The 23630-nt window shown below is 37.1% G+C and overlaps 1 protein-coding gene across 3 annotated transcripts; it reads right to left on the bottom strand.

Annotated features, from left to right (window-relative positions):
• Positions 1-1158: 1158 nt before the first annotated feature.
• Positions 1159-23567, bottom strand: ZBTB25 (zinc finger and BTB domain containing 25). 3 transcript variants are annotated; one of them, XM_023527084.1, is made up of 3 exons: positions 23252-23350; positions 11718-11897; positions 1159-8859 (listed from the first exon to the last, which is right to left on the bottom strand). In XM_023527084.1, the coding sequence occupies exons 2-3, from the start codon at positions 11888-11890 to the stop codon at positions 7725-7727; spliced, it is 1308 nt and encodes a 435-aa protein (XP_023382852.1). In that variant the 5' UTR covers positions 11891-11897; positions 23252-23350; the 3' UTR covers positions 1159-7724. The 3 variants fall into 3 exon arrangements, with proteins under 3 accessions (XP_023382852.1, XP_023382844.1, XP_011382813.1); XM_023527076.1 differs by lacking the exon at positions 23252-23350 and having other exon boundaries at positions 1159-3183; positions 7916-8859; XM_011384511.2 differs by lacking the exon at positions 23252-23350 and adding an exon at positions 23362-23567 and having other exon boundaries at positions 2094-8859.
• Between the last annotated feature and the right edge of the window lie 63 nt (positions 23568-23630).

The following is a 23630-nucleotide window of genomic DNA, read 5'->3' as shown; positions in this document are numbered from 1 at the left end:
AATGTCTGGCTGATGTGCTTTTCCTGGCCTGTGGAAGGTTGAATAGTGAACAATAATCATCATAGTTCATTAAGCTCTAAGACATTTGTATATTTATCTGGGTGGTCTTAACTTTTTCCATTAAGATATAATGTCCATACATCTAAAACCCACCCTTTTTAGTACACTATGCAATTTTACAAATTTTGACAAACGTAGTTGTGTCACCTAGGGGGTATTTTTTCTTATTCTGATTTGTTTTTTATACAGCTGTGTATTTAATTTCCTGGCTGCATCAGTGAAAATTGCTACTTGCTGCAGAAATTAAAAATAAGGGCTTCTTAAACCCAACATTTAAACCAGGTAAGGAAAGGCAGGGCTACCGTGCATGGCTGTGCAAATTCTGCACGGCCCAACTCCAGAAGTATTAGTTTGGTAGTGGTGCCCCCTAGCGTTTATTGTGCATAATGGGCTCGGCCATCTGTGGTGGCTCTGAACATAGCCACCAATTAGAGATCCGCAAAAACTGTGGTGTTAACAGTGAAATAAGAGATGTTTAAAATAAAAAAGGAGTCTTTCATTTATATGCTTTTCCTCCCACACTTGAAAATAGTGTGATAAAAATAGAAGACAGTTACCACTGAGCTCATAGCACTAGTCTTGCATATATGTAAAAAAAAGGCAATGTTGAGAAATGAGAACTGGTCAAGACTTTTGAGACTCACTCTACTGGAATCTTCGACCCGCATTGTAAAACTTTGTCCTTCTGCAAATGTTATATCCTTTTTCTAAAGAACCACCATAGGTTCTTTAGAGTTTCCTCTCTAATAAGGCACTTAGTACAAAATGCCAGTTAACAATTTTTTTTTTACTTACCTACATATGGTTTGGACTAGGTGCCACATGGCTTCTGCTACAGAAAAATGTGGCATAGGTAAATTCCTCAAAGGCCTGTTTGGTCCACACAAATCTAACACGACCTTCCTGAAATTCAGTAATAACATAAACCAAGGGGTGACAACTACAGCTGGTGAGGGCCTCCTCAGGCTTCCTTCCTGCATAAGCCTTTCCTCCAGGTCCCAGGAAAGCAAGGACCAGTTCAGTTGTACAGAGAATCCCTCCCAGAACACTGCCATGCTTTCAGATTTCTGACACGAAAGGACACCATTTTTCTAACAGTTTAAGGGAAGATACTTTATTTTCATTATTTTGATGCAGTAGTACCAAGTTGTTACAATAAAAGTTTCAACAGTGAATAAACAATAGAAGAGAATTTATCTGAGAGGAAGTGGGTTCATGCTCCAAGTTGGCTAATCAGCTATAAACTAAATTTAAGAGAAGCATTTGGTGATTAGGTACAAAGTCCTAGGATAATATTAATAATAATATTGCAAGCAGAAATGATGGGGGGGAGGGAGACTATATTCACTTAGTATTGGAAGGCAAGAAGAGTTGAATGCAAAATAACTAATAAAGGTCTCATCTTACTCAGAGATTATAACTGGTTAGAAGTGAGGGAAGAAAAGAATAAAGAACACCAGCTTAGAAAGTCAGTTACTGAACCATAGTTAAAAAAGAAAATATATTCCAGAAAATAATTCACAGGATGAGGATATGAAAAAATACGAGAGGCAAGAAACAAGAGAGTATTTACTCAAATTATCTCTGGGTTTACCTCCTGACCAGGAATAAAACCAAAAACTGGGTTTGGTGCCTGATAAAAAAGCAAATATGATTGGGACAAATTCCAAAGTTTACAAGAATCCTCAGAAATGCTCAATATAACAATCACAATAAATGTGATATTTTAAAAAGTTTATCTGCTGCTATAATATATTTACATGTAAATTGGAAGCATCTCGATCCAAGAGGGATGCCAAAATATTACGGCACCTAATATCGGATTCTAGGAAAATCCTCATCAGTCATGACTCTATAAAGTAAAACAAGGTATAAGAGTAGCTAAGTACTAAACAAATAGTGAATTAAACAGATATTGATGCTAAATTTGACATAGTAAGTCTTAAAAGGTACATTGGTGCCACCTTTTGGGCAGATTAAAAATTTACACAAATTACAATATACAATCACATTTTAATTTCACAGAGACCTTGTTAGAGGCATAACTGTTTATTTCAAATATTACATGAATAGATTTAAAACTGTTTTGCTACTTAATACATCTCTCATTTTTAATAATCATTTTTGTCTTTTAAAAGCTGGGATAAAGGATAATACAAACAGAATTTAATTCTGAACTAACATCTCATATTCTGTAAAAACAGTATTAATTTCAACACTACTGACATTTTGGGCTGGACAGTTGTTTTGTGGGGCTATTCCCTGCACTGTAAAATGTTTGGCAGCAAACCTGGCCTCTACCTACTCTGCCAGTAGTACTCTTCCCTCAACCCCCGCCCCCCCCGGTTTGACAAGCAAAAACATCTCCATGTTGACAAATGTCCCCATGGTGAGGGAGACTACCCCGTGTGATTACTAACATTATGTGTCAACTTGACTGGGTCACGGGGTGCCCAGATATTTGGTCAAACATTATTCTGGGTGTGTCTGTGAAGGTGTTTTGGATGAGACTAACATCTGAAACAATAGACTGAATAAAGCAGACTGCCCTCTCTAATGGTAGTGGCCCTAATCCAACCAGTTCAAAGCCTGAATAGAACAAAAAGGTTGACCCTTCTGAGAGTACTTCACTCTGGTCTTTTCCTGCCTTTGTGGGACTGCTGGTTTTTGGACTGGAATCATACCATTGGCTTTCCTGGGTCTCCAGTTTGCCAAATATAGAACCTGGGACTTCTTAGCCTCCATATTTGCATAAGCCAGTTCATTATAGTAAATCAATTTTTCTCTCTCTCTCTCAACTTAACTTGGCCAGGAGGTACACACACACACACATACACACATCCTGTTGGCTCGTTTCTCTGGGGAACCTTAATATATCCTGGTTGAGAACCACTGTTGTAGATTATGTTACTTGGAGGAGATATAGTAGAGAATAAATAGGGAAGAAAGACAGAAGCAAAGCAAGAAAACTTCTGGGCAATGACTAGATGTTATCTTTCTTTCCAGAGATGGTAGCTGGATTATGGTTGATAAGAATTGGGCTCACAGATACATTTTGCATGATACATCCAAATTGTTACCCGGCACTTACCTCAACACTAGGAAGACATTTGGCAGACACTGCTGTAAAATAAGAACACATTCTATAAGCTGACCTAATACGAGATTATGTTTATGATCGAGTCACATTAATTTATTTGTCATGATAAAATATGTAAAATCCACTATCTTCATTCCATACAAAACTTTTTAAAAGAATGCTTCTGAAGCAAACTCACAGTACATTAGGTAGAAGAGTTTAACCATACAATATATTATTGATTTCAGTCTCCCGTGTTTTGCTATGTGTTACTTGTGCTTTGAAGATTTCTTCACTGGGCCTTTATTATTGGACAAGTTTTTGAAATCCAAGTTTCTCTGAAAGTATTTTGACATTTGATCTAATCTGACTAAACAACTTTACTTGGCACAAAATAGAAGAGTTGATGACATTTAGCGTCAGTTGCACTAGAGCAAAATCTACTAAGTAATCACGTATGGCACAGATGCATACTGAAGCACAATGGATTCTTCCAGGTCTCGGAGACAAAAATCACAGTTTGTGATTCCTTGTATTTAAGATATCCGGGCTTGGAATTGCTTAATCTCACCGATTTTCCAAAAGTCCAACCATACAAACACAGAAGTACAACAGGGAATAATCCCTTACAGATTTCACTCTTAGAAATTTAAAAATTATAATAAAATACCATAGAGCTACATTTAGTTTTAAACACATAAAGACAAGTCACATTATGAAAACTCTTAACATGACCTATTTTTTTTTGCCTCAATTACGACAAAAAATTGATACTTATCAAGGATCTGAGTTACAACATCCAGAATATGCCCATATAAATAAATGTTAATGGAATTATACATTTTCAGGCTTTTTCCATGATTAATATGTATTTCCTTCAGTTATAAATGAAGCCTTTCCAATATTATTTTAATAGAACCTAATGAATTACTATGCTATTATCCCCACTCCATTTCTTGTCCCCATCTACTTTTATAACGACCTACATCAAAGAAAATGATATTTTCTCCATTGCTTTGTTCCTTTTCCTAGGTGTAAACAACACAGTTAGGAGAACTTTCAGTAAAGCTGGAATGGCAAGGTGTTATTCCCCCAAAAGCAAAAGAACTAATATTCTCCTTGTTTAAACTATGTTAGAATAGGAATTCTGGCAACACTGCTGTTTCTAGAGTATTTGTAAAAAATAAAGTTTGTCAATGAATTACTACGTATTAAATAGTATATGACTGCTTCTAAGGCATTCTAGAATTTACAGGTTGAAATATTGAAGTTAATAGGCTTAGTTATATAATTTTTCTTTACATGGTTAGTTAAGTTACTAAGCACTTAACGCAATTTTAATACAAATCCTCACAACACCCCTGTGAGGTAGGGATTGCTTATATCTATTTTACAGGTGGGAAATCAGAAAATAAGAGCAAGAAATAACAACCTCAGAGATATGAATCAAGAAATTTTGGTTTTCTCATAAGGCAGACTGCACTTATCAGATGAGTTCTGACAACGTGCTAATAAGGACAAGTAGTGAAATAGTCTGTTTCTGGAAAGAAAGGAAGATTCTAAGCTGATCCAAGAGAGAAATGTCTGTTTAGTATGTGCCTGATACACTGATTAAGGTGCATATAGCATTTCCAGTATTTAGAGTTTGGTAATCATTGTGCAACCCATACCATAATGGGTAAGAGTATTAGCTCCATTTTACAGATGATGTAGTCAAAACTAAAGGGTTTAGCTGAAAAAACTTTTTTTATACAAATCAGATTTTCTTAGTGAGAAATCATACCTTAAAAAAATACACCCAGAGCGCAGCATTAGTCATATAAGCTATTTAAAAAATATGCCTGTTAAACAAATGAAAAAAAAATTGGTCAGCCCCCACTCCACTATTCACTGGTTCTCCAGAACCCAGCTTTTGGGATTTTTTTTTCTATAAAACGAGTTAACATTTTTCTACTTCCTAAAAGAGAGAGAATATCATGAACATTTGCTTTGAACACAAAGCAAATGTTATCAAGATAACAATAAAAGCGGAAATAAACTCATAGATACAGAGACTATTTTGAGGGCTACTAGATGAGAGGGAGGTTGAGGGGGACAGTAAAAAAAGGCAAAGGGATTAAGAGGTACAAATGGATAGTTGCAGGATAGACATGGAGATGTAGAGTGTAGCAAGGGGAAGATGGTTAATAAAGTTGTAATAAATATATAAGGGGAAAGAAGGGTACTAGATTTAGTGGGGTGATCACTTGGCAAATTATATGGATCTCTTATCACTATGCTATACAACTGAAACTGGTATATTATTGTATGCCAACTATAATTGGAAAAAACTCACTGAATTATACAATGTAAATATAAACAACTAACTGTCTATTATATTTCAATAAAGGCAGAAAAAAATTAAAAATAAAAAAACTATATGAATAAGAATAAAAATACAGTTAACCTCTATTTTCTCAAGATCCAACAAACGTAGATACATTTCTGCTTTAAATTAATGTTGTCTATCATGGCCAATCGGCCACAAGCAAATTCTTACAATTTCTCCAGATCCTACCCTGAACTGCTACCCTACTCCACAACTCTTGTATACCCCTAATCCCACCCTTTAGCTATGTACTTCTTGTGTCAAGGACTAATAACAACTGAGCAATTAGTAAAGAATACAGAAAAGAAAAATCAGAAAAAATTATCTTAACGAGAAAAATAAAATTTCACTTGAAGACGGCTAGGGAATAGATCTTGAATAGCCTAAAATACATGAAATCAATGTTAATATTTATGTTCATCCTATGAGATAAAATGTTTGAAGACAGTATGAGTGTGCATAATTGCTTACATAATTTAAGTCTAAGATTAAATGACATTCTGACCCCAAAGAGCAACACATTTAACTACTCCTATTGATCCTACATCCATAACAAGTTAGATTTGCACTCAACACATATCAATACTGACCCCAGGAGGCTTTACTCACTTGTCTAAGGCAGAAACTCTACTGCGTTAGACAATGCCCAGTGATTTTCATCATTCAACCCTCAAGAAAAACTTATGACTTCAAAATTCGGCTAAACTCACTGTTCATCCAGAGAAAACCTTTGTACCCTTAGAATGAGCTGGATTACTCTTTGAGCTCCCTCCTGAATGAACTCTGATGCTGTCGAGGAACGCTGAGGTTGTCAGGAAATGTCCTCAGTGTGTGCGGTCACTGAGGAACTCAAAGAGTTTTGTATGCAGTTTAATTCTAAGCCTGGCAAACCAAGTTGATTAGATTAAAATGTCTGTGAGGCTTAGAGTTTTTCACAGGGCAGCGTACAAAAATGGTGAAGCTGTTTTGAAGCCTCTCTCTTCTGTTATTCTTCACTATCTAGTATTTGATATTTAAACATTTCAGAAACAATTTGGATCTATCCTTTGTGAGAGGTTTGATCAGTTATTTCCCAGCTACATAGGACAGGAGAATCTTTATTTACTCTATCAGTTTTAATTTTTCTGGGGTTTTAGCTTTCTAACTTTCACCATTATAAAAGGGAGTTAAGTTTATTCACAGAGAAAAACCTACCATAGATTTTAAACATAGTTCTAGAACATTGATTCTATCTACTCTGCTGGTTTTATGGACCAGAAAAAAGTGAAAACTGTATCACTGAAAAATTACTTTTTCAAGTGATTGTTAGAAAATTAATATCAACTCAGCCTAGAAAATGCTCTGACACTGAGGGTATAAAGATAATATGTTTTTTATCGTTTTTCTCTTTAAACTTTTGTAAATCCCCATTCATAAAAAAATCTCAAATTGTTCTTAAGGTCTTTAAGAAAACACTTTAGATTAAAGCAACAACACTGGGGCGTTAGTCAATGCAGATCTATCTGAATCTCTGTCTCTGTATGTTCATCTATGTGTATGTATCTTACTGTTACTTTCTTGGGGTTTTTTTTTTTCTTTTTTGTCTGATTTCTTCCTGTCTTTTTAACTAAATTTTTTAAATTAAAAATGAGCTATGCTCAACATTTAATAATAAATAAAAGCCATGTAAGATGTTGCAGAGCTAGTAAGTAAAATGTAATTTTAAAACTATTCATGATTTGGTATATCTATGCCTTAGAACAATTTTGTATACATTATATCATAATTATGCATTAAAATAACCATTAGCTTCCTATATGGCAGGAAATATTTCTAAATAATCCTCATAGGGGCTTATTTATGTGAAATAGCCAAAAGTGATAGCCTAGAATATTCTTTAAAAAATATTTCATTTACTTCATGTTAATTTGTTTTGTTTTTAATGATTCTATAACCTGGAAAAACTTAGAAATTCTATAAATATTTACTCTGAAGTACCATATTACTATACTGGTTTCTGATTTCTAAATTGTGAATTAATTTATGAAAAGTTCACAGCCCTAATTGAAGGTTACATTTTAATAGCCACGAATTACTTCAGGTGACCTAATATATACAGTATTAAAACTATGAATAAATGGTAAAGAAAAAGTCAGTAGAAATTGAGGAAAATAATTTATGAATAAAAAATGCATATAAATTTTTTTCAAAATTGATATAAAAATTCTGGAGAAACTGCTACTCAACTAGAATAGTGTCCACATTTTCTTGTGTGACCTCTGACTCTAAGGCACAAGATGAGTCTAATTGTTCTTGCGACAAGCGAGAACTTTTCAGGGGGCTATCAGACCAGCTGTCACAAAATGGCTGAAATCTCTGGGCTAATGCATTACCAAACCTTTGGCATCGGTTATATCTATAAGATTTACCTTTGTGTGTATACATGTGTTCCAGCAATTGGCTCTTTCGGAGAAACTTATGACCACAGATGGTACAGCTGATTTTTCTTTTCCTTGAAAAAGAAAAATTACAGTTTAATTCTACTGGCTCTGTGTCTTTCGAGATCAAAGACACTTGACTGATCTGCAAAGACTCTGTGGTCCCCCGGTTTGAGGGGTCAGGCTGCTGCTCATTCTCCTTGACAATGAAGGAACTGAGCCTGCGGCATTCAAGAACCTCGCTATTTTCATTAAGTGGATGCACTTCACCAAGGTCATTACTTTCCAGAATGGAAGCAGGAACACCAAATGGGAGGGATCCAGACACATGGGTATGGAGATGTTGTCTTAGGTTACTACGGGAATCAAAACGCTCTCCACAGTAATGGCATAAGTGTATTTTGATACTGCTTTCGGTGAGAGTGGGACCTGTTACCTCTGATGAGGGTGAGGGTGTGATCTGAGAGATTACAGATTCTGGGTCACATCGCTCCTGCTTGATGGACACTGGAGGCTTCTGGTGTTCCTCTAAGGCCTGGGCGGCAGGCCGGGACCTCTGCTGGTCAGCAGTACGATCATCCAGCCCAATAGCAAGTGAAAGCTGCAACTGGGGATGGTCACCCTGCACAGCAGCTCTGTTTCCATTGTTACTGGAAGGAGCTTCTTTGACCTCCAGCCCTTGTTTGACAGTGGATTTTTGGGTCGTTGAGATCTGAATGCCATACAGATTTGAAGACTGCACAGTCTCTGGTGAGAACACTTGATTCATTTCAATTGCAATGTGAGAAAGGTAGTCGGCATGAAGAAATCGAATCCCTTCCTCCAAACGACTATGATCCACAATCTGTTTTGGCCCTTTCCCCGTGTACATAATGTGTAACAAATAGCTGAATATATCAGGTTGGATGTCAGTTGGCTGTATTTTGATGCATTCACTGTTAAAAAAAAAACAGATCCACAAAAAATGAAACAACCCAGTTGGCTTTTTATTTAATAGTACACAGTCTTAAGCTAAAGCAATTTTTTCTTAAGAAGTTCAAACTTAGCAATCTGCTTTGATGAAACACAGAAACCAAAGCTTAAATTTTCATTGTATACCAGTTTTATGGCCCAGCAACCATTCATCATGTATTCAATCTACTGCCTAAAGTTAGGAAACACAGATTTTCTGATTAATTCAATATTTATGTAGTGACTCCTAAGTGATACTAGATGCCAGGAGGTAGAAAATTGATAAATAAAATAGGTACCCTGATTTTAAGAAACTTAACAGTCTTTTGAGTCTATAACCAAAAGAACCAAAAACAGGAACTCAAGCAAATACCTATACACCAGTGTTGAGTACAGCATTAGCCAGAAGGTAGAAACCCAGTGTCCTTCAACGGATATATGGATAAACACAATGTGGCGTGTACATACAATGGCATATTATTCAACCAAAAAACAGAATGCAGTTCTGATACAACTACAACATGGATAAACCTTGAAAACATTATGCTAAGTGAAATAAGGCAGATACAAGAGGACAAATTTTGTATGACGCCACTTATAAGAAATATTTAGAATGGGCAAAATTCATAGAGACAGAAAGCAAACTAGAGATTACCAGAAGTTTGACGGGGGAAGGAGACGGAGTTATTATAACGAGTAGTTTCTGTTTGGGGGTGATAAAAAGTTTTAAAAATAAATAGTGGTGGTGGTTGCACAATATTGTGAATGTAATTAATGCCACCGAATTATACAATTAAAAATGGTTAAAATGGCAAATTTTGTGTTACATATATTTTACAATAAAAATATTTAAAAAATTTTAAAGGGTGTGCTGACATTGGTAACATTTAGACTTTAAATTATGTTAACCTTATTTTGGCTTCCACACTATATTAGTATATCTCCTCTTTAAATCACAAATGAATACCAGGATAACTTTGAAAAACTTTAAAATAAGTTTCAAACTCAATTTTTATATATGAATCTAGAATTCAGATAAGAGATAGAAATAACTGTGTAACAAGAAATCAGGAAAACATCTCGAAAAATTAAGATAAAGACAACCTAAGGGAAATGCTGGATGTTAAGGAACAATGGAACTGGTCAATGGACTGGACTTCCCTGAAGCAGAAGTTTGTGACAATGCATCAGATAATACTGGGTGTCAGTATGCTGACAATCCATTTTAGCCCTGATATCTCAGGATTCCCTCTTGGCCTTCACTCTTAGCTGTGACCCACCCACTGCCATGGTCTATGGCAGGGGTTTTTTATATCAGCACAGAGCTGTTAACTGAGGATTTTCAGTTGCCCAATGATACCGCACAACTGCCACCTTTGTGTCTCCTGGATTTAGTTTAGCATGGTGATGGGAGCTGAATCAACTCACAGCTCTTGGACAAGACTGATGTGAAGGTAGTGTTTCTAATCTAGTTTCTACAATGACACTTAGGTCAGAGAGGAAACTCTTTGGCATGGCAGAAAAGGCTACCCATAACCTGTTGCCTACTCTAACCACCTATCCTCTTTGTGCCATACATTCCAATCATTTTAATCTAGCCTGGTTCATATCTGTATGTTTTCATGCATTTTTTTTTCCTCTGCCTGCAGTGTACCTTCTTGCATTCCTTTACATCTGAAAAACAACTCCTGATCCTTCAAGATCCTTCAAGGGCCTCTGTAAAACCTGTTTCAACCTTCTCAAAATAGGGCTGCTGACATTCCACTCTACCTTGTACAACATTTCTATTATGGACTTATCACATTAATTATTAATAACAGCAGCTAACAGTGCGAAGCTCCTGTTCTAAATATTTTAATATTATTAATCCATTTAATCTTCTCAACAGCATGCGTGTGTACACTATTCTAGTGTTTTCTGGAAAAGGAAACTGAGGCAGAGAGATCAATTATACTGCAATCATTTTCTTTATATGTATTGCATCTCTATTAGACTAAAAATTTCTTGAGGGCAGGGAGTATAACTTACCTGTTACTGAGGTCTAGCATAGTGCCTGACATGTAAGTGCTCAAAAATAGTTAAATGAGTGAGCAATTAAATAAAAATGTATAATTGGTGCTGAAATCCTAAATATTTCATGTAAAGTCCTTTTAAAAAACATAATATTCTATCACTTTCAATGGAAGATGTATTAAAGGAATTCTTTACCAAGAGCTCAAAATCTGAATAGCACTTTCCAGCCCTCCCACTACTTATTTATCATGTTAGGGTAAACTGAATCCAAAAGAACTTTTTGAAAAAATATTTGAAACAAATGACCTTTGAACTGTAATATGGAATATAAAGTGGGTAGAATTATGACACTGAAACCTTGCTATGAAAGTGTTATGGAATGGAAATCAGCAACTTAGTGATTAAGAGCAAAACTTTTTAAGACCACAGATGTACATGAGTCTAACTTATTAGCTGTGTAATCCTAGATGGGCGAGTTACTTAACTACTCAGTCTTGGTTTTTCTCTAAGATAGTATGGACAACGGTAGAATTTATATCAGGTAAATACTTAAGGCTTGGTATAGGATAAGCCTTCAATAAATTTGAGCTTTTGTTTCTTACTCTTATCTTCACCATAAATCCTTCACGCTGCATTTAATTACTGATAAATTGGTTTTATTTATTTATTGGTTTTATTTATTTATTTATTTGGTTTTTGTTTGTTTTATTATTTTTCTTTTTATTCCTTAAGGTGACTCCATAACAAAAAAATCCCTAAAATGATGTTATAAGGTTTAGATATACCACAACATTAAAATTCATCTGATTTACAAAAAGCACATCCTTACCTTGTTTGGTGAATAAATATCATCTTGAAATAGTTAGAAAAAGCAGCTAGCACTGCTCTATGAGCTTTGAAGTAAACATCTCCAATAGCAACTGTGCAATCACACAAAAAACCAAATTCTCGTTGCATGTTCAGCTGCTGCAGAAGGACAAGGCTATGGCTAGCTGTGTCCATTGTGATTCTGAGAAAAAGGACAATATAAAGATTTTTTTTTTTTTTTTTGCAAAATTGGCTATAGTTCACACAAACCTACAAAATACAAGGAGACCTAAATTTAAATGAAATTATTCAAAAGTTTTCAATACTATTAATTTCACCCCAAACCTAACATTAAGTCCTCCTATTATGACAATTGATATCAACTCTACTGAAGCTGTAAATATATATGGACTTTTTTCATCTGGTAAGAAGGTTGCTTGGTATGAATGATATAGGAGCATAAGGCCTGTTCTTTTAAATCTAGGTAACCACAATGTTTCTAGTCCTGTTTCCTCACTGGAAAAATAGGAATGAGATATTTATCCCTAAATAAGTTATGTGAAAAGCACCTTGTACTGGAAACAGCTATTCAAATGTTAGCTATAAATGTTAATAAGTATGTCTCGGCTAGGCTAGAGCTGTCGCTGTGCCTTAGGGATCCTGTGTGCTCAGGGGACACTGGCCTATCACACAATGTTTGGGAAACTTATCAGTCACAGTAAGTTCAGGAGCCCTTAAAATAGATGCTCAGCCACATCCCCTGATTTACATGGGCCCGGGAGCCCCATGGGAAAGAACCTAAACCCTGATCTTAACTGACTTCAGATACATACATGCATGGAGGTTCCTGAAGGAAGTAGAATGCAGGATGAGAGCACTGGCCTCGGGAGGAAAAAATCATGCATGAGGAATAACATGCAAAAGAATTCTGGCAGAGAAATTTAGCATGAGTAGCAAGAACATTCAAGACTTCCATGGTTCCAAACAGGTGGGAAGCTGTGCTTTATCACTTTCTCCACCCCAACTGTACAGAGAGCCCTGGTGCTTTAGAAAGACGGCAGCTGTGGTATAGAGGCCATCACTGTGGGTCCAGGAGAGCCTCCACTGAAAAAGCAGATTCTAAAAGGAGAATGAAGTTTCCTTACTAGCCAGGGAGACCAAGGTGTAAGGAGGTCAGTGATTAGAGTGTGGGGCTGGCTGTCTGGAGACTGGCAGTAGCTTGGGCAGCAGACAGCTGAGTGATAATATAGTAAAAATAGCTAACATTTTATAGTGCTTCCTATGTTATCAGGCAATTTCCACTCATTTAATACAACTCTATGAGAAAGGGAGTACTCAGTGTCTTACAGATGAAGAAACTGAATCAGCAGCACAGAGTTAATTTACTCAAGGTCAAACTACTAGTAAGTGACAGATGAGAGTATTCAAACCCAGGCACTCAAACGACCTCCCTATCTCCCAGAGGGAACATGACTCGCGAACTGGAAGAACCAAGGGAACCATCAGTCCAGTTACACATCAAGGGATCCCAGGAAGCCTCAGAAATATTTGGAAAGAGAAATCAGGGAAAAATCTGGATTTCCTGCCACTTAAACAAATGTGACACAGCGAAACAAATATTTATACTTAGTGGATAAAGTCTAGACTGGTAAAGATAAACATGATTATTACTGATAAAAAGTTAAATCTATTTTTATTAAAACTACATATTTCATGTACCAATATGGAATAATCTCCAAGATATATAAAGTAAAAAAAGCAAAGTAAAATAAGAAACACTACCACTTATGTAAAGGGGGTGGAGTGGTTATTTTACTTTTAAAGGTGGGGGAGGGAGGAAATTATTCATAAATATATTCTTGTTTATGTACATATCTCTGGAAAGCATCAAAGAAATGAGTAAAATGTTTGTTTCTAGGAGGGAAACTAGGGAGCAGGGAGTTAGAGGTAGGGGGAACTGTACTGTTTAAAATTTTTAAAAAACCCTTTATGGAAGTTTAATAGCAGACATACCTACATATATACCTTTTCCTTTTTTTAAATTATGAAATATTTCAGATAGACAAGTAGGTACAGAGAACAATGTAGCACCCACCTAACCACCCACCACTGAGCGTAGAAATAAACATTGCAAACATGGTAGAGACCCTCCTGACGCCCCTGGCATCTCTCCCTCATTCTATCCCAGCACCAACCTTGCCTCCAAAGGTAAATGCCATCTTGAATTTGATGTTTATGTCTCTCCTGTATATTGTCATGATGTTACTGCATATGTATATATCCCTCAAGAAGGTATGGTACTGTTCTGGATGTTTGAAAATTTTTTACAAATAATACTGTACTTCAGGAATCCTGCAACTTGCTTAATTCTACATTAAACATTACTTTTTAAAAAAAAACCTACTTATTCAAACGTTTCCCCTATTTCTCCCCAATTAAAAAAACAAAAACAAAAACAAATCTCTTATCCCTTACCTTCTCATTTTAAAAGCCTTTAAGTAGCAATGAAATAAGAAATAACGATATAACAAAACCTGGAGACTTGAGCCTACCTCTAAGAATACAAACAAAATCCAAGTGTGGGTATTATTCCCAAAGGCCTTTTAACCAAAAACCACTATTTATTGTACTTACATTTCCCTGATTCTAATACATCGCCAATTTATAGGAAGACTAAAATACCAAAATAAAACTCTATATTAGAGATTTCAGTATGTGAAAAACTGTCTTAGATTCAATGAATGGTTCAAATGGTTTAACTAGCCTTACAAATTGTCTCAAAACCCCCAGATTATAAACATTTTTACCAGTTATATATATTTATATATATATAGATATATCTATGCATGTATATATAGATGTATATACATACATAACATTAGTATAATGAACCATTGAACCATATGGAAATGAAAATGGCACACTAAAAAGCCATATATAAAAAAATCTTGTGGTTACTGGGCTATGAGTAACAGTTAAATTCACTTAATGAAAAATATTTTTTGAAGAAAAATTTAATAAAGGAAAAATATTTGAAAGCACCCATTGTACAAGGCATGAGGGTAGGGAAAAAATTACATAGATTCTGCGATCAAGATTACAGGCTAATAGGGGAGATAAAACATAGTAATTATGACATGAAGTGACAAGTGTCATAAAAGCAGTTTGGGGAACATGCTATGAGAGCGAAATAAATAACAGGTGACCCAATGGAAAATAAGCTGTTTGAACTAGATTTAGATGAATAGGCAGAAGGTGAACATAACACTGCAGGCAGAAAAATTAGAAAGGGTAAAATTACAGGGAGGGGTATGTATATATAGATAACTGAAGAATTCAGGTTGGCACAGAAAAAAACAAAAGTGAATAATAAGAGATGGGGTCAGCTCACAGAGGTTACTAAATTAAAACTAAAAGATATTGCAGCTGTGTCTGAAATAGAGATCTATGTTGTTTTCTGTGGGAGGGATAGCAGCATAGTAGTTAAAGTCCGAACTCTGGAATCAGACAGCTTAGATTAAAATTGCAGCTCTGTCGTTTAGCCATGGGATCTTGACCTGACACTTAACTCTCTGGGCCTCTGTTTCACTTATAAAATATGGAAAATTACACTATCTACTTTACAGGTTATTTAGATATATTAATAAGATGATGCATATATGCACCTAGAAATAGGGAGCCCATAGAAAGTATTCAATACATACCAGTCGTCGTCGTCATCATCATCATCATCATCATCATCACCATAATTAGGCCTGAGTATCATCATCATCATCATCACCATAATTAGGCCTGAGTATCAAGACTGGTCTACTTGTAATATATTTAAAATATTAGCAAGGTAAGGCCACGGAGAAATAAAGATCAGCAAGAAACCTACTGCAATGTCCAAGTAATGACAGTGCGAATGAAGGTATACAAGAAGATACACCAGAAGTAAAACTGACTTAACTTGACAGTAGACTGGATGTGGTCAGCCGCAGAGATTAAGTCAAGGGTGAGTCTCAGAATTCCAGCTTGGCTAATTGTAAGACTTCGTTCATTCCTTCAGGTCATATTTGCAGAGTAAGTGCCATGTGCTAGGTGTTGATATAAAAAGGCAGGGTCCCAGACTGCCAGAGAAGAGGCATAGAAACTGGCTTGATAAGTTTAGTTTTTGACACATTGAGTTCAAGGTGTTCACTCTAGGACATCTGAGTAGAAATGTTTAATGATCAGTGGAGATGATATGCTGGACTGGCTCTAGAGAGAGCAGGGCTAGAGAGAGAGGACGTCCTCTGGAATGACAAGACTAAATCATCAGGAGTGAATATGACTATTGAGTAAAATAAGGGGGAAAAAAGGCCAAGAATGAATCTTTAAAAAACAGACAAGACAATAAGACAGAAGAGGAGGAAAAAGGATGTGAAGGAAAGTGAGAACCTTGGTAGGAGGAGGTGGCAATGACGGAAAATGCTACAGAAAAACATGGGGATGAGGCCTATTCCCACAACCCCAAGTATGGTGACCAAGAGGTTTCTGATGATCTCTGAAACATTTAACAGCAAGAGCAAACTATCCGGCTGCAAGGATGTGAGATGTTAGAAAGCAGAGGCCATAAAAGGTAAGTACAACGAAGACACTGAGGATGCTACAGACTGTAGACGACTTTTAGGATAAAGGGTGGAATCTCTAGAAGCCAGAAGGAACACAATCAAAAGTGTAAGTATAGCAGTTAGCCATGGAGAAGAGATATCCTTTTCCGAGAGTGAAAAGTAAATGGTCGAGGTGAGGGGAGAGACTTGAAAAGTATTTAGATAGCATTGGTTTACAAACTGGAATCAGTCAATACACAAAAGAAATAGGTGAGTTTAGGCCTTGAGAGAAATCTATATAATTCCTGATGTTATGAAGTTTGTAGAGAACTTTCACGTACCCTTATTTCTACTTCAGAAGAGAAAATACCTATTAATCTATCAAGTTCACTGATTCTGTCATTTTTAATCTATTAAACAAACTCAGTGAATTTTTTATTTCAGATATTATATTTTCAGGTCTAGAATTATCTTATTCTTTTTTAGTTTCTATTTCTCTGCTGTGATTTCCTATTTGTTCACACATTATAACCTCATTTTGCTTTATATCCATGAGCTATAATGGCTGCTTTAAATCTTCCCTGCCAAATCCAACCTCTAGGTCACCTTGGAGTCAATCTCCACTAATTAGCGTGATACTTTCCTGTTTCATCATATGCTTAGTCATTTGGGGTAATATCCTAGACATTGTGATTACTATAGTAAAGACTCTAGATTCTGTAATATTCTTCCAAAGAGTACTGATTTTTTTGTTTTTGCAGACAATTAACTTGGATGGACTTAGCTCCAAGTTTGTTCTTCTCTACAGTTCAGATTTTTCAGTGTTAGGTGTGCTGTCTGAAGGCTATTCTACACATGCATAAGTTTAGGGATTGGCAAGGGATTCACGCTGAGTTTATATACAGTATTTAGCATCCCTACTCCCACTCCCACCACATACTTTCTAGAATTTTTCTCCTTACTTTCCAGCTATCTGTTCACTCTAAACTGTCCTCTTCAAGATTACAGGTTATTCCAGTTTTAGCCATCCCCTCCTGTCACCAAGTGGGGCCTTCTCTCAGGATAAAAAGCATAAAAATGAAAATTTATCCACTGCTATTCCCCTCTTCCAAGTGTAGACTGCAGAAACTTCAGTCCAGTTTCTGCCAGCTTTTTATCACTCACAAATGACATCTGGTAGTTTAAACTTTTTTCAAGTTTTTAGTTTTATCTCAATAACACTATAAACTTTTATTTTTATAAATCTCAAATCTTAATAGGAACTACTCAGTCATTACCCTTTATCAGCAGTTCTAAAAAGTTCTGGTCTCAAGATCCATTTACCTTCTTAAGAAAAAGTATGAAGGACTGTGAAGAGCTGTTACTTATGTGGGTTATGCTTATCTTAACAATATTCACCATATGAGAAATTAGAAGTGAGAAACTTTAAAAAATTTATTTAAAATAACAATAAACCTATGACATATTAACACAGATAATACATTTTTTCCTAAAATATATATATATATATATTTTAGGAAAAATATATATATATATTTTGAAGTAAGATTAGTGGCACTGCTTTATATTTTGCAATCCTCTTCAGTATCTGGCTTTAAAAAATACAGCTGGGATCTTTTCTCTGCTTCTGCATTCAATCTGTTGCTACTTTGGTTCAAGTATATTAAGAGAACTTGGCCCTGCAAAAGAAAGATCCTTGTAGACCCACTGACAGAGTTTCAGCAACCTCCAAGGGGTCCCTCGACCATACTTTGAGAACCTCTGCCCCACACTATCTTTTTTGATCTTATGTGGAACTCGAACAGGAATTAGTTCCATTTTATAGTTGAGGAACCACAGGCTCAGAGATGGAAGGAAAGGCACCCAAAGTCAGACAACTAGCTATTAAATAGTGATGGGAGTACTTCTATTCGAGTCTGACTTTAAACTCAGTGCCCTTTCTTCAAAATCTTGATCTACAACTTTCAACATATGTATTGATAGATTTCACAAATATATTGAATCAAATAAGGGGATAAATTTTCCAAGTTTATAGAATGAAAAAAATTCTGACCTGTTAAAAACACACACACAACATTTATGCATAATAGTTTCTTTTCATTGGAACTTGTTGGCATACTAACAGACATTTGATGTTTTAAAGCAACACAACCAGATTGTACCTCAGGTCAACAGAGCCGATCCATCACAAAGTTACTGAGAACATTTTCTAATACAACCTACTTTGCAAATTGTTAGCTAGGCTTTTTATATAGCATTTGCTCATTTCTTTGACCTTCGGTTTTATTTTCACTAGTATGTGGAACAGCCAAAGTTTCCTATGTATACAGAAAGATCTTAAAAGTTACATTTGAGAATTTCTGGTGGAAATTTCAAGATGTGAGAGAGGTTGCAGAAAAATATTTTATCATTTTATTATATTTATAAATACTAGAGCCAAAATTTAAGAGCGATACATTTTAAAATGCTTTGTTATAAAGTGGTATTTATAGAATAGTAATAGGGTTAGGATTGATATTTAAGAGAAACTACAAAAACCTTGTTTACTTACTAGATTGCAATAATTCTGGATTAGCTCAAACTAAGTAATCTAGAACAGTTTTACACCAATATATTTAATTCAAAGTTAGCTTGATATTCAATATCATTTATTTTTATTTATTAAAAGAAATCTACTGTATTAGACTGGACTCTCAGATCCATGGTAGCCAGAACGGTGTCCTGGAATACACAGCTTTTATTCTCTCAAGCTATAAGAATCTTTTTTTTTTTTCCTGTTAGAATCTTTAATTTAAAAAAAAGGAACAGAAGGAATAAGATGTCTGTTTCTGTGGAAAAGTCTTAGATATTTTCTCTGTAATTCCTATCACTATGACTTCATTAATTATCATTAAGAATAGGAAAGTTGACAGAGGAAATGTATACACCTTTATTGAGATACTTAATCACAACTGTAAATACGAAGGTAAAAGCAGAAATACTCATGTTGCTACATGATAAAAGACTTTATACAATGATTTTAATTTTTTAATGGTATTTTCACATGATTCTGGAGGTGTAACATTTTATAACCTAGAGAAAGAATATTTGCAGAAATAATTTTATCTTAAATAGTGGCTCTTATTGCTATTATAAAAGTTTCCATGTAGAGTGGTACTGAAGCCCGAATCCTACTCCAGACTAACCCAAACAGAATTGCTGGAGGTGAAGCACAGGTACTTTTTACAAAAGCTCCTCAGTTGATTCTAATAAGATGCCTCAGTAAAGAGTCACTGAGTTAGAAGAAGAGAGGACCAAAGAAACTCTAGAGAATATTTCACACCCTAAAATTAGAGGAAAAAAAGCAACTTCACAAGAAATGCTCAAAATGTGGGAATTATGCCAAATACATTAAATGAACAAAAATCAACGATTAGAATTCTAATTGTAACTTTAAATAATTAGCTAGATTAAGAAACAAAAATGCTCCCAAGCTAGCAGGCTGGGCACTGAGGGCAGAGGAGGAACACACCATTTTCAAACTTTTTTTAAAAAAGTACTTAGGCAAATATGTGGTGACAAAAAAAAAATCTAACTATGGGAGGTGAACACACAGTGTATATATATATTCCTTACTGTTTGAAAGTGTGCTGCTGAAACATTGGATTTCATTAACCAATGTCGCCATAAAAAAAATTTAAATAAAAAATAAAAAGTATTTAGGAAAAAGAGATGTTTACTCTCATACACCATTACACCTATAAATAATATGGAAATTCCAAATCTAAAAATAACGGTTGAGGTAAAATCTGCAGTAATTCAAGGCATCTGCTTATGAAAATCATTGAAAATATTAGAGAAGAGGGTAAGAAATAGACGTGGCAGATGATACAGGAAGAGCAGTTATGCTCTAGAAACCTTTAACGGAACAGGGAAACGTTAGTTTGGGGCCTCTTGCCTGTTGGCAGACACAGCCAGCCTTACATCTCTAACCCCCATCTAACCAACATGTGGGATGTCTGATAAAGCCACAGTACCAGGCAAACAAGAATGCTAACACCGTGAGTGCAAACTGCTAGTGGACCTTAAAAATATCAGAACTCTGTGAAGGAAAGAAGATTCTTCTTAGTCCACCAAAAAAATAAAAACTATTATTTCTGAAAGAAAAAACAGATACTGAAAGGAGAAAGTTGGAAAACGACAATGCTAGTACAGACCTAGAATACAGTACAAATAAGAATGATTATAACTTCTGAATATAGGTGAACCAATACTTTTGCCATGGAGCGTTCCACAAACACATTATCCAGAGGCTAATGAAACACTTTGCTTAAAGTGTCTAGAATTTTTCAGAAGGAACAAAAAGTAATTGTCTATTGATTTGTAAGCAGGGAAGAAATAAATTAGAAAAATTTCAAAAACATTATAAACACTTTTTCTCCAGATAAAGTTAAAAAAAAGAAAAAAATTCCTGAGAGCAAAGGGAGAGTTAAATTCCATTAATAATCCTGAAACTGATATTTGCTTCAAACTTTGTTTCCTCTTCCCCCACTCTCCTCAAGCAGGCTCAAGTAGCAATCCAATCCCAGAGGGAATAATGCTGTTCTAGTTATTACTGATAGCTATTATTATAATGAGTAAATATTATATGCAAGGCCTTGTGCTAAGGGCTCTATGTACATTATTTCTTTTCATCCTCACCATAACTATATGTGTTCTTTTTATTTCCATTTTACAGGCTGAGGACACATAACCAGCAAATGGTATGAAGTAGGGATCAAAAGCTAGGGCTGATTCCATCGCCTGTGCTCTTAACTATAAACTGAAGCAGTATTTTTCTTAGCATTCTTCTCTCAAAAGACTGACATTCATGTGCAACTTGGAATAAATAAGCAGAAACAGGGCACAGGAAGTGGTTTAGAAGTACTTTATAATTTATTGAGATAAGAGCACCTGCACTGCTTTTTTAAGACAAAGAAAAAAACCTGCAATAATATAAAATCCCAAACTCTTTTCTGGCCCTGTTATTACTAAAATGAACACGTTTTTCTTTAACAAGATGGTCAAGCACCACCTACAGACCATAGTAAATAAATCACTTTGGTTCAGTGGCGAGGAGGGCATTATGCAACACTTCCCAGCACAGCTCTCACCAGGATATTTTACGGCCAAGGCACTTGGGCCCCTCCTCCCCAGCTAGACAGCCTGGCTCCTTCGCATTCCCCTCAGGAGATAGGGTGGAAGCACACAGCTCCACTTTCTAAGGCACAGAGGGCAGCTGAAAGTCCTGCTCAGCCTCTCTGGGCAACCACAGGCGCCAATAAATCAGCCACAGGCGATTCTCTCATCCCCTTTCTGGCTTGAAGCGGTAGTGAGATATAGTGCAAAAGAGCATAGACTGGACTTCGGTGGATAAGTGATGGAGGCTTGAATATTGCAAATGACTGCATCATTGAAGCCAACCAAGTCTTTCTGAGCCTGTTTCCTCTTTGTAATATGGCGACAATACTACCTCCTTTTTGGTAAGTACTGGAAATTCATTTATGAAAGCAGCTAGCCACTGCAGGTACTTAATAAACAGCAACCAAATCTGAGCAGAATCCAGCTCCACTACCTCCAAACAGACACTCCAAATAGACATTCAGGACAGGGCTGGGCAAAAAGGTGTAGCCAGTCTGTGAGGTCCACACCCCCCCTCCATGGGCCTTTCTTGCACAACCATCCCAATTATGTTCCACTGCTTCGTGATAATCTTCCAGCCATTGTTACTAATCTGTTCCATGTCCTATCCCATCATTGTTCTGATGTCTGATAATGAATTGATAGTTCTCTTAATTAAACATATCCAGATTGCTAAAAAGCATTTTGATGCCTTAACTAAGGAAGCAACCAATGCTGCAAAAGTTGGTTGTTCTTGCAGAGAATAGGGCTGAATGGGGTGCGGGGGAGGGGAAGACAGGCTTTGAGCTCCAAAATACATCCCAGGCAGTCTATTCTACCTAAAAATAGTGCCAACCCCATTTCTTAAAATACCAGAGCCATCACACACTGGAACCTGGAACAAGCCAAGTATAAACACCTCTGGTGGAGTGTCTACAGTGAATGGGTTAAACTGGCATTGCACTCCTGGCGTGCTAGAGAGCACAGTGTGACTACCAAGGCTTCTGGATCCCTGGAGGCCAGTTACTTAAGAGGTTCAGGAGGTTCAAGCTACATGCTCTTTAGGCCGGGGGTCCTCATCTGTAAAAGAGGGATAAACTGGATTTTCTCTAAATCATCTTTCAGGTTTAAAATCTGTGATTACAAAGTGTACTTTACGCACTTGACAAAATCCTGTGAGAATGAACAGCGTTGCTCAAAACACTTAATTCTCAAGAGAATGAATGCCAACTTTAATCCCTTGGGGGAAACCGGGCGTTGATTTATGAAACATGTTAGCTGCTACTAAGTTCCAGGTACAGCTCTAGGCGATGCCTAAGCAACTCGAGAACTTGTTTTCTCTAAACGACACCTAGGAAAGGTGGTGATGGATGGGGCAAACTTCAAAAAGAAAAACTCGACATGCTTAGAATGAGATTGATATAATCTGAAAAAAGAAATGAATTATGGGAGGGCAGAGTACTTCCTGCTCTAGACACAAGGTAATCACAAAAGGGGTGGGGAGGTACAGGGAGGACAGTGGCCGCACGGTCTCGCAGGCTGCACATGAAGACCCGCCCACTTGTGAGAGGAGTCGAAGAGGCCGTGGGGGTCGGGGGCGGGGGGTTGCGCCACACGCTATTCCGGGCTGCCCGCGCGGGGTTGCAGCCCGGCCCCCAGCAAAGGGCTCAATGCCTTTGCGGCGGGCCCGGCCTGCGTCAAGCCCAGACAACCACCTTGTGCCGACACCGAAGGGCAACTCTGGGCACCCTCCGCCCAGCGCTCATTCACGGTTGCCATTTTCCTCCTTGCCCTGATTGACATGTCAAACGGACCAAAAACACCCCTCTCCCCAGCTACTTGCATCTGTCCCGCGACCGGCGCAGCTGCAGGCCGCCGCCACCGCCCCAAGCGGCTCACGGCGGGAGGGACTGAGCCAAGAGCAGCCCACAAGGGCCGGGCCGCGTCGCTTACCCAGACGCCGCCGCGGCGGCGGCCGGCCGACTCCTCCGTGCGGGAGGGGCGGCTCCCGCGCCGCGAACGTCACGCGGCGGCGCCGACTCACGCACTCCGCGATCCGCTCTCGCGCGGCTTCCCGCGCCTGCCGCCCCGCGATGGGTCCACGTGACCGCACGCCTGGTGGCCGGGGAACGAGGGGCGCGGGGGCTGGAGTGTGCGTGCGTGCGTGCTTACGTGCGCGCTCGCCCGCTCAAGTGGCCAGGAGGGGGTCGGCCTGCGCTCCG

The sequence above is a fragment of the Pteropus vampyrus genome, unplaced genomic scaffold (assembly GCF_000151845.1).
Source record: "Pteropus vampyrus isolate Shadow unplaced genomic scaffold, Pvam_2.0 Scaffold15, whole genome shotgun sequence".
Classification (NCBI taxonomy): Eukaryota; Metazoa; Chordata; class Mammalia; order Chiroptera; family Pteropodidae; genus Pteropus; species Pteropus vampyrus.
This window is presented reverse-complemented; position numbering and strand designations above follow the sequence as displayed.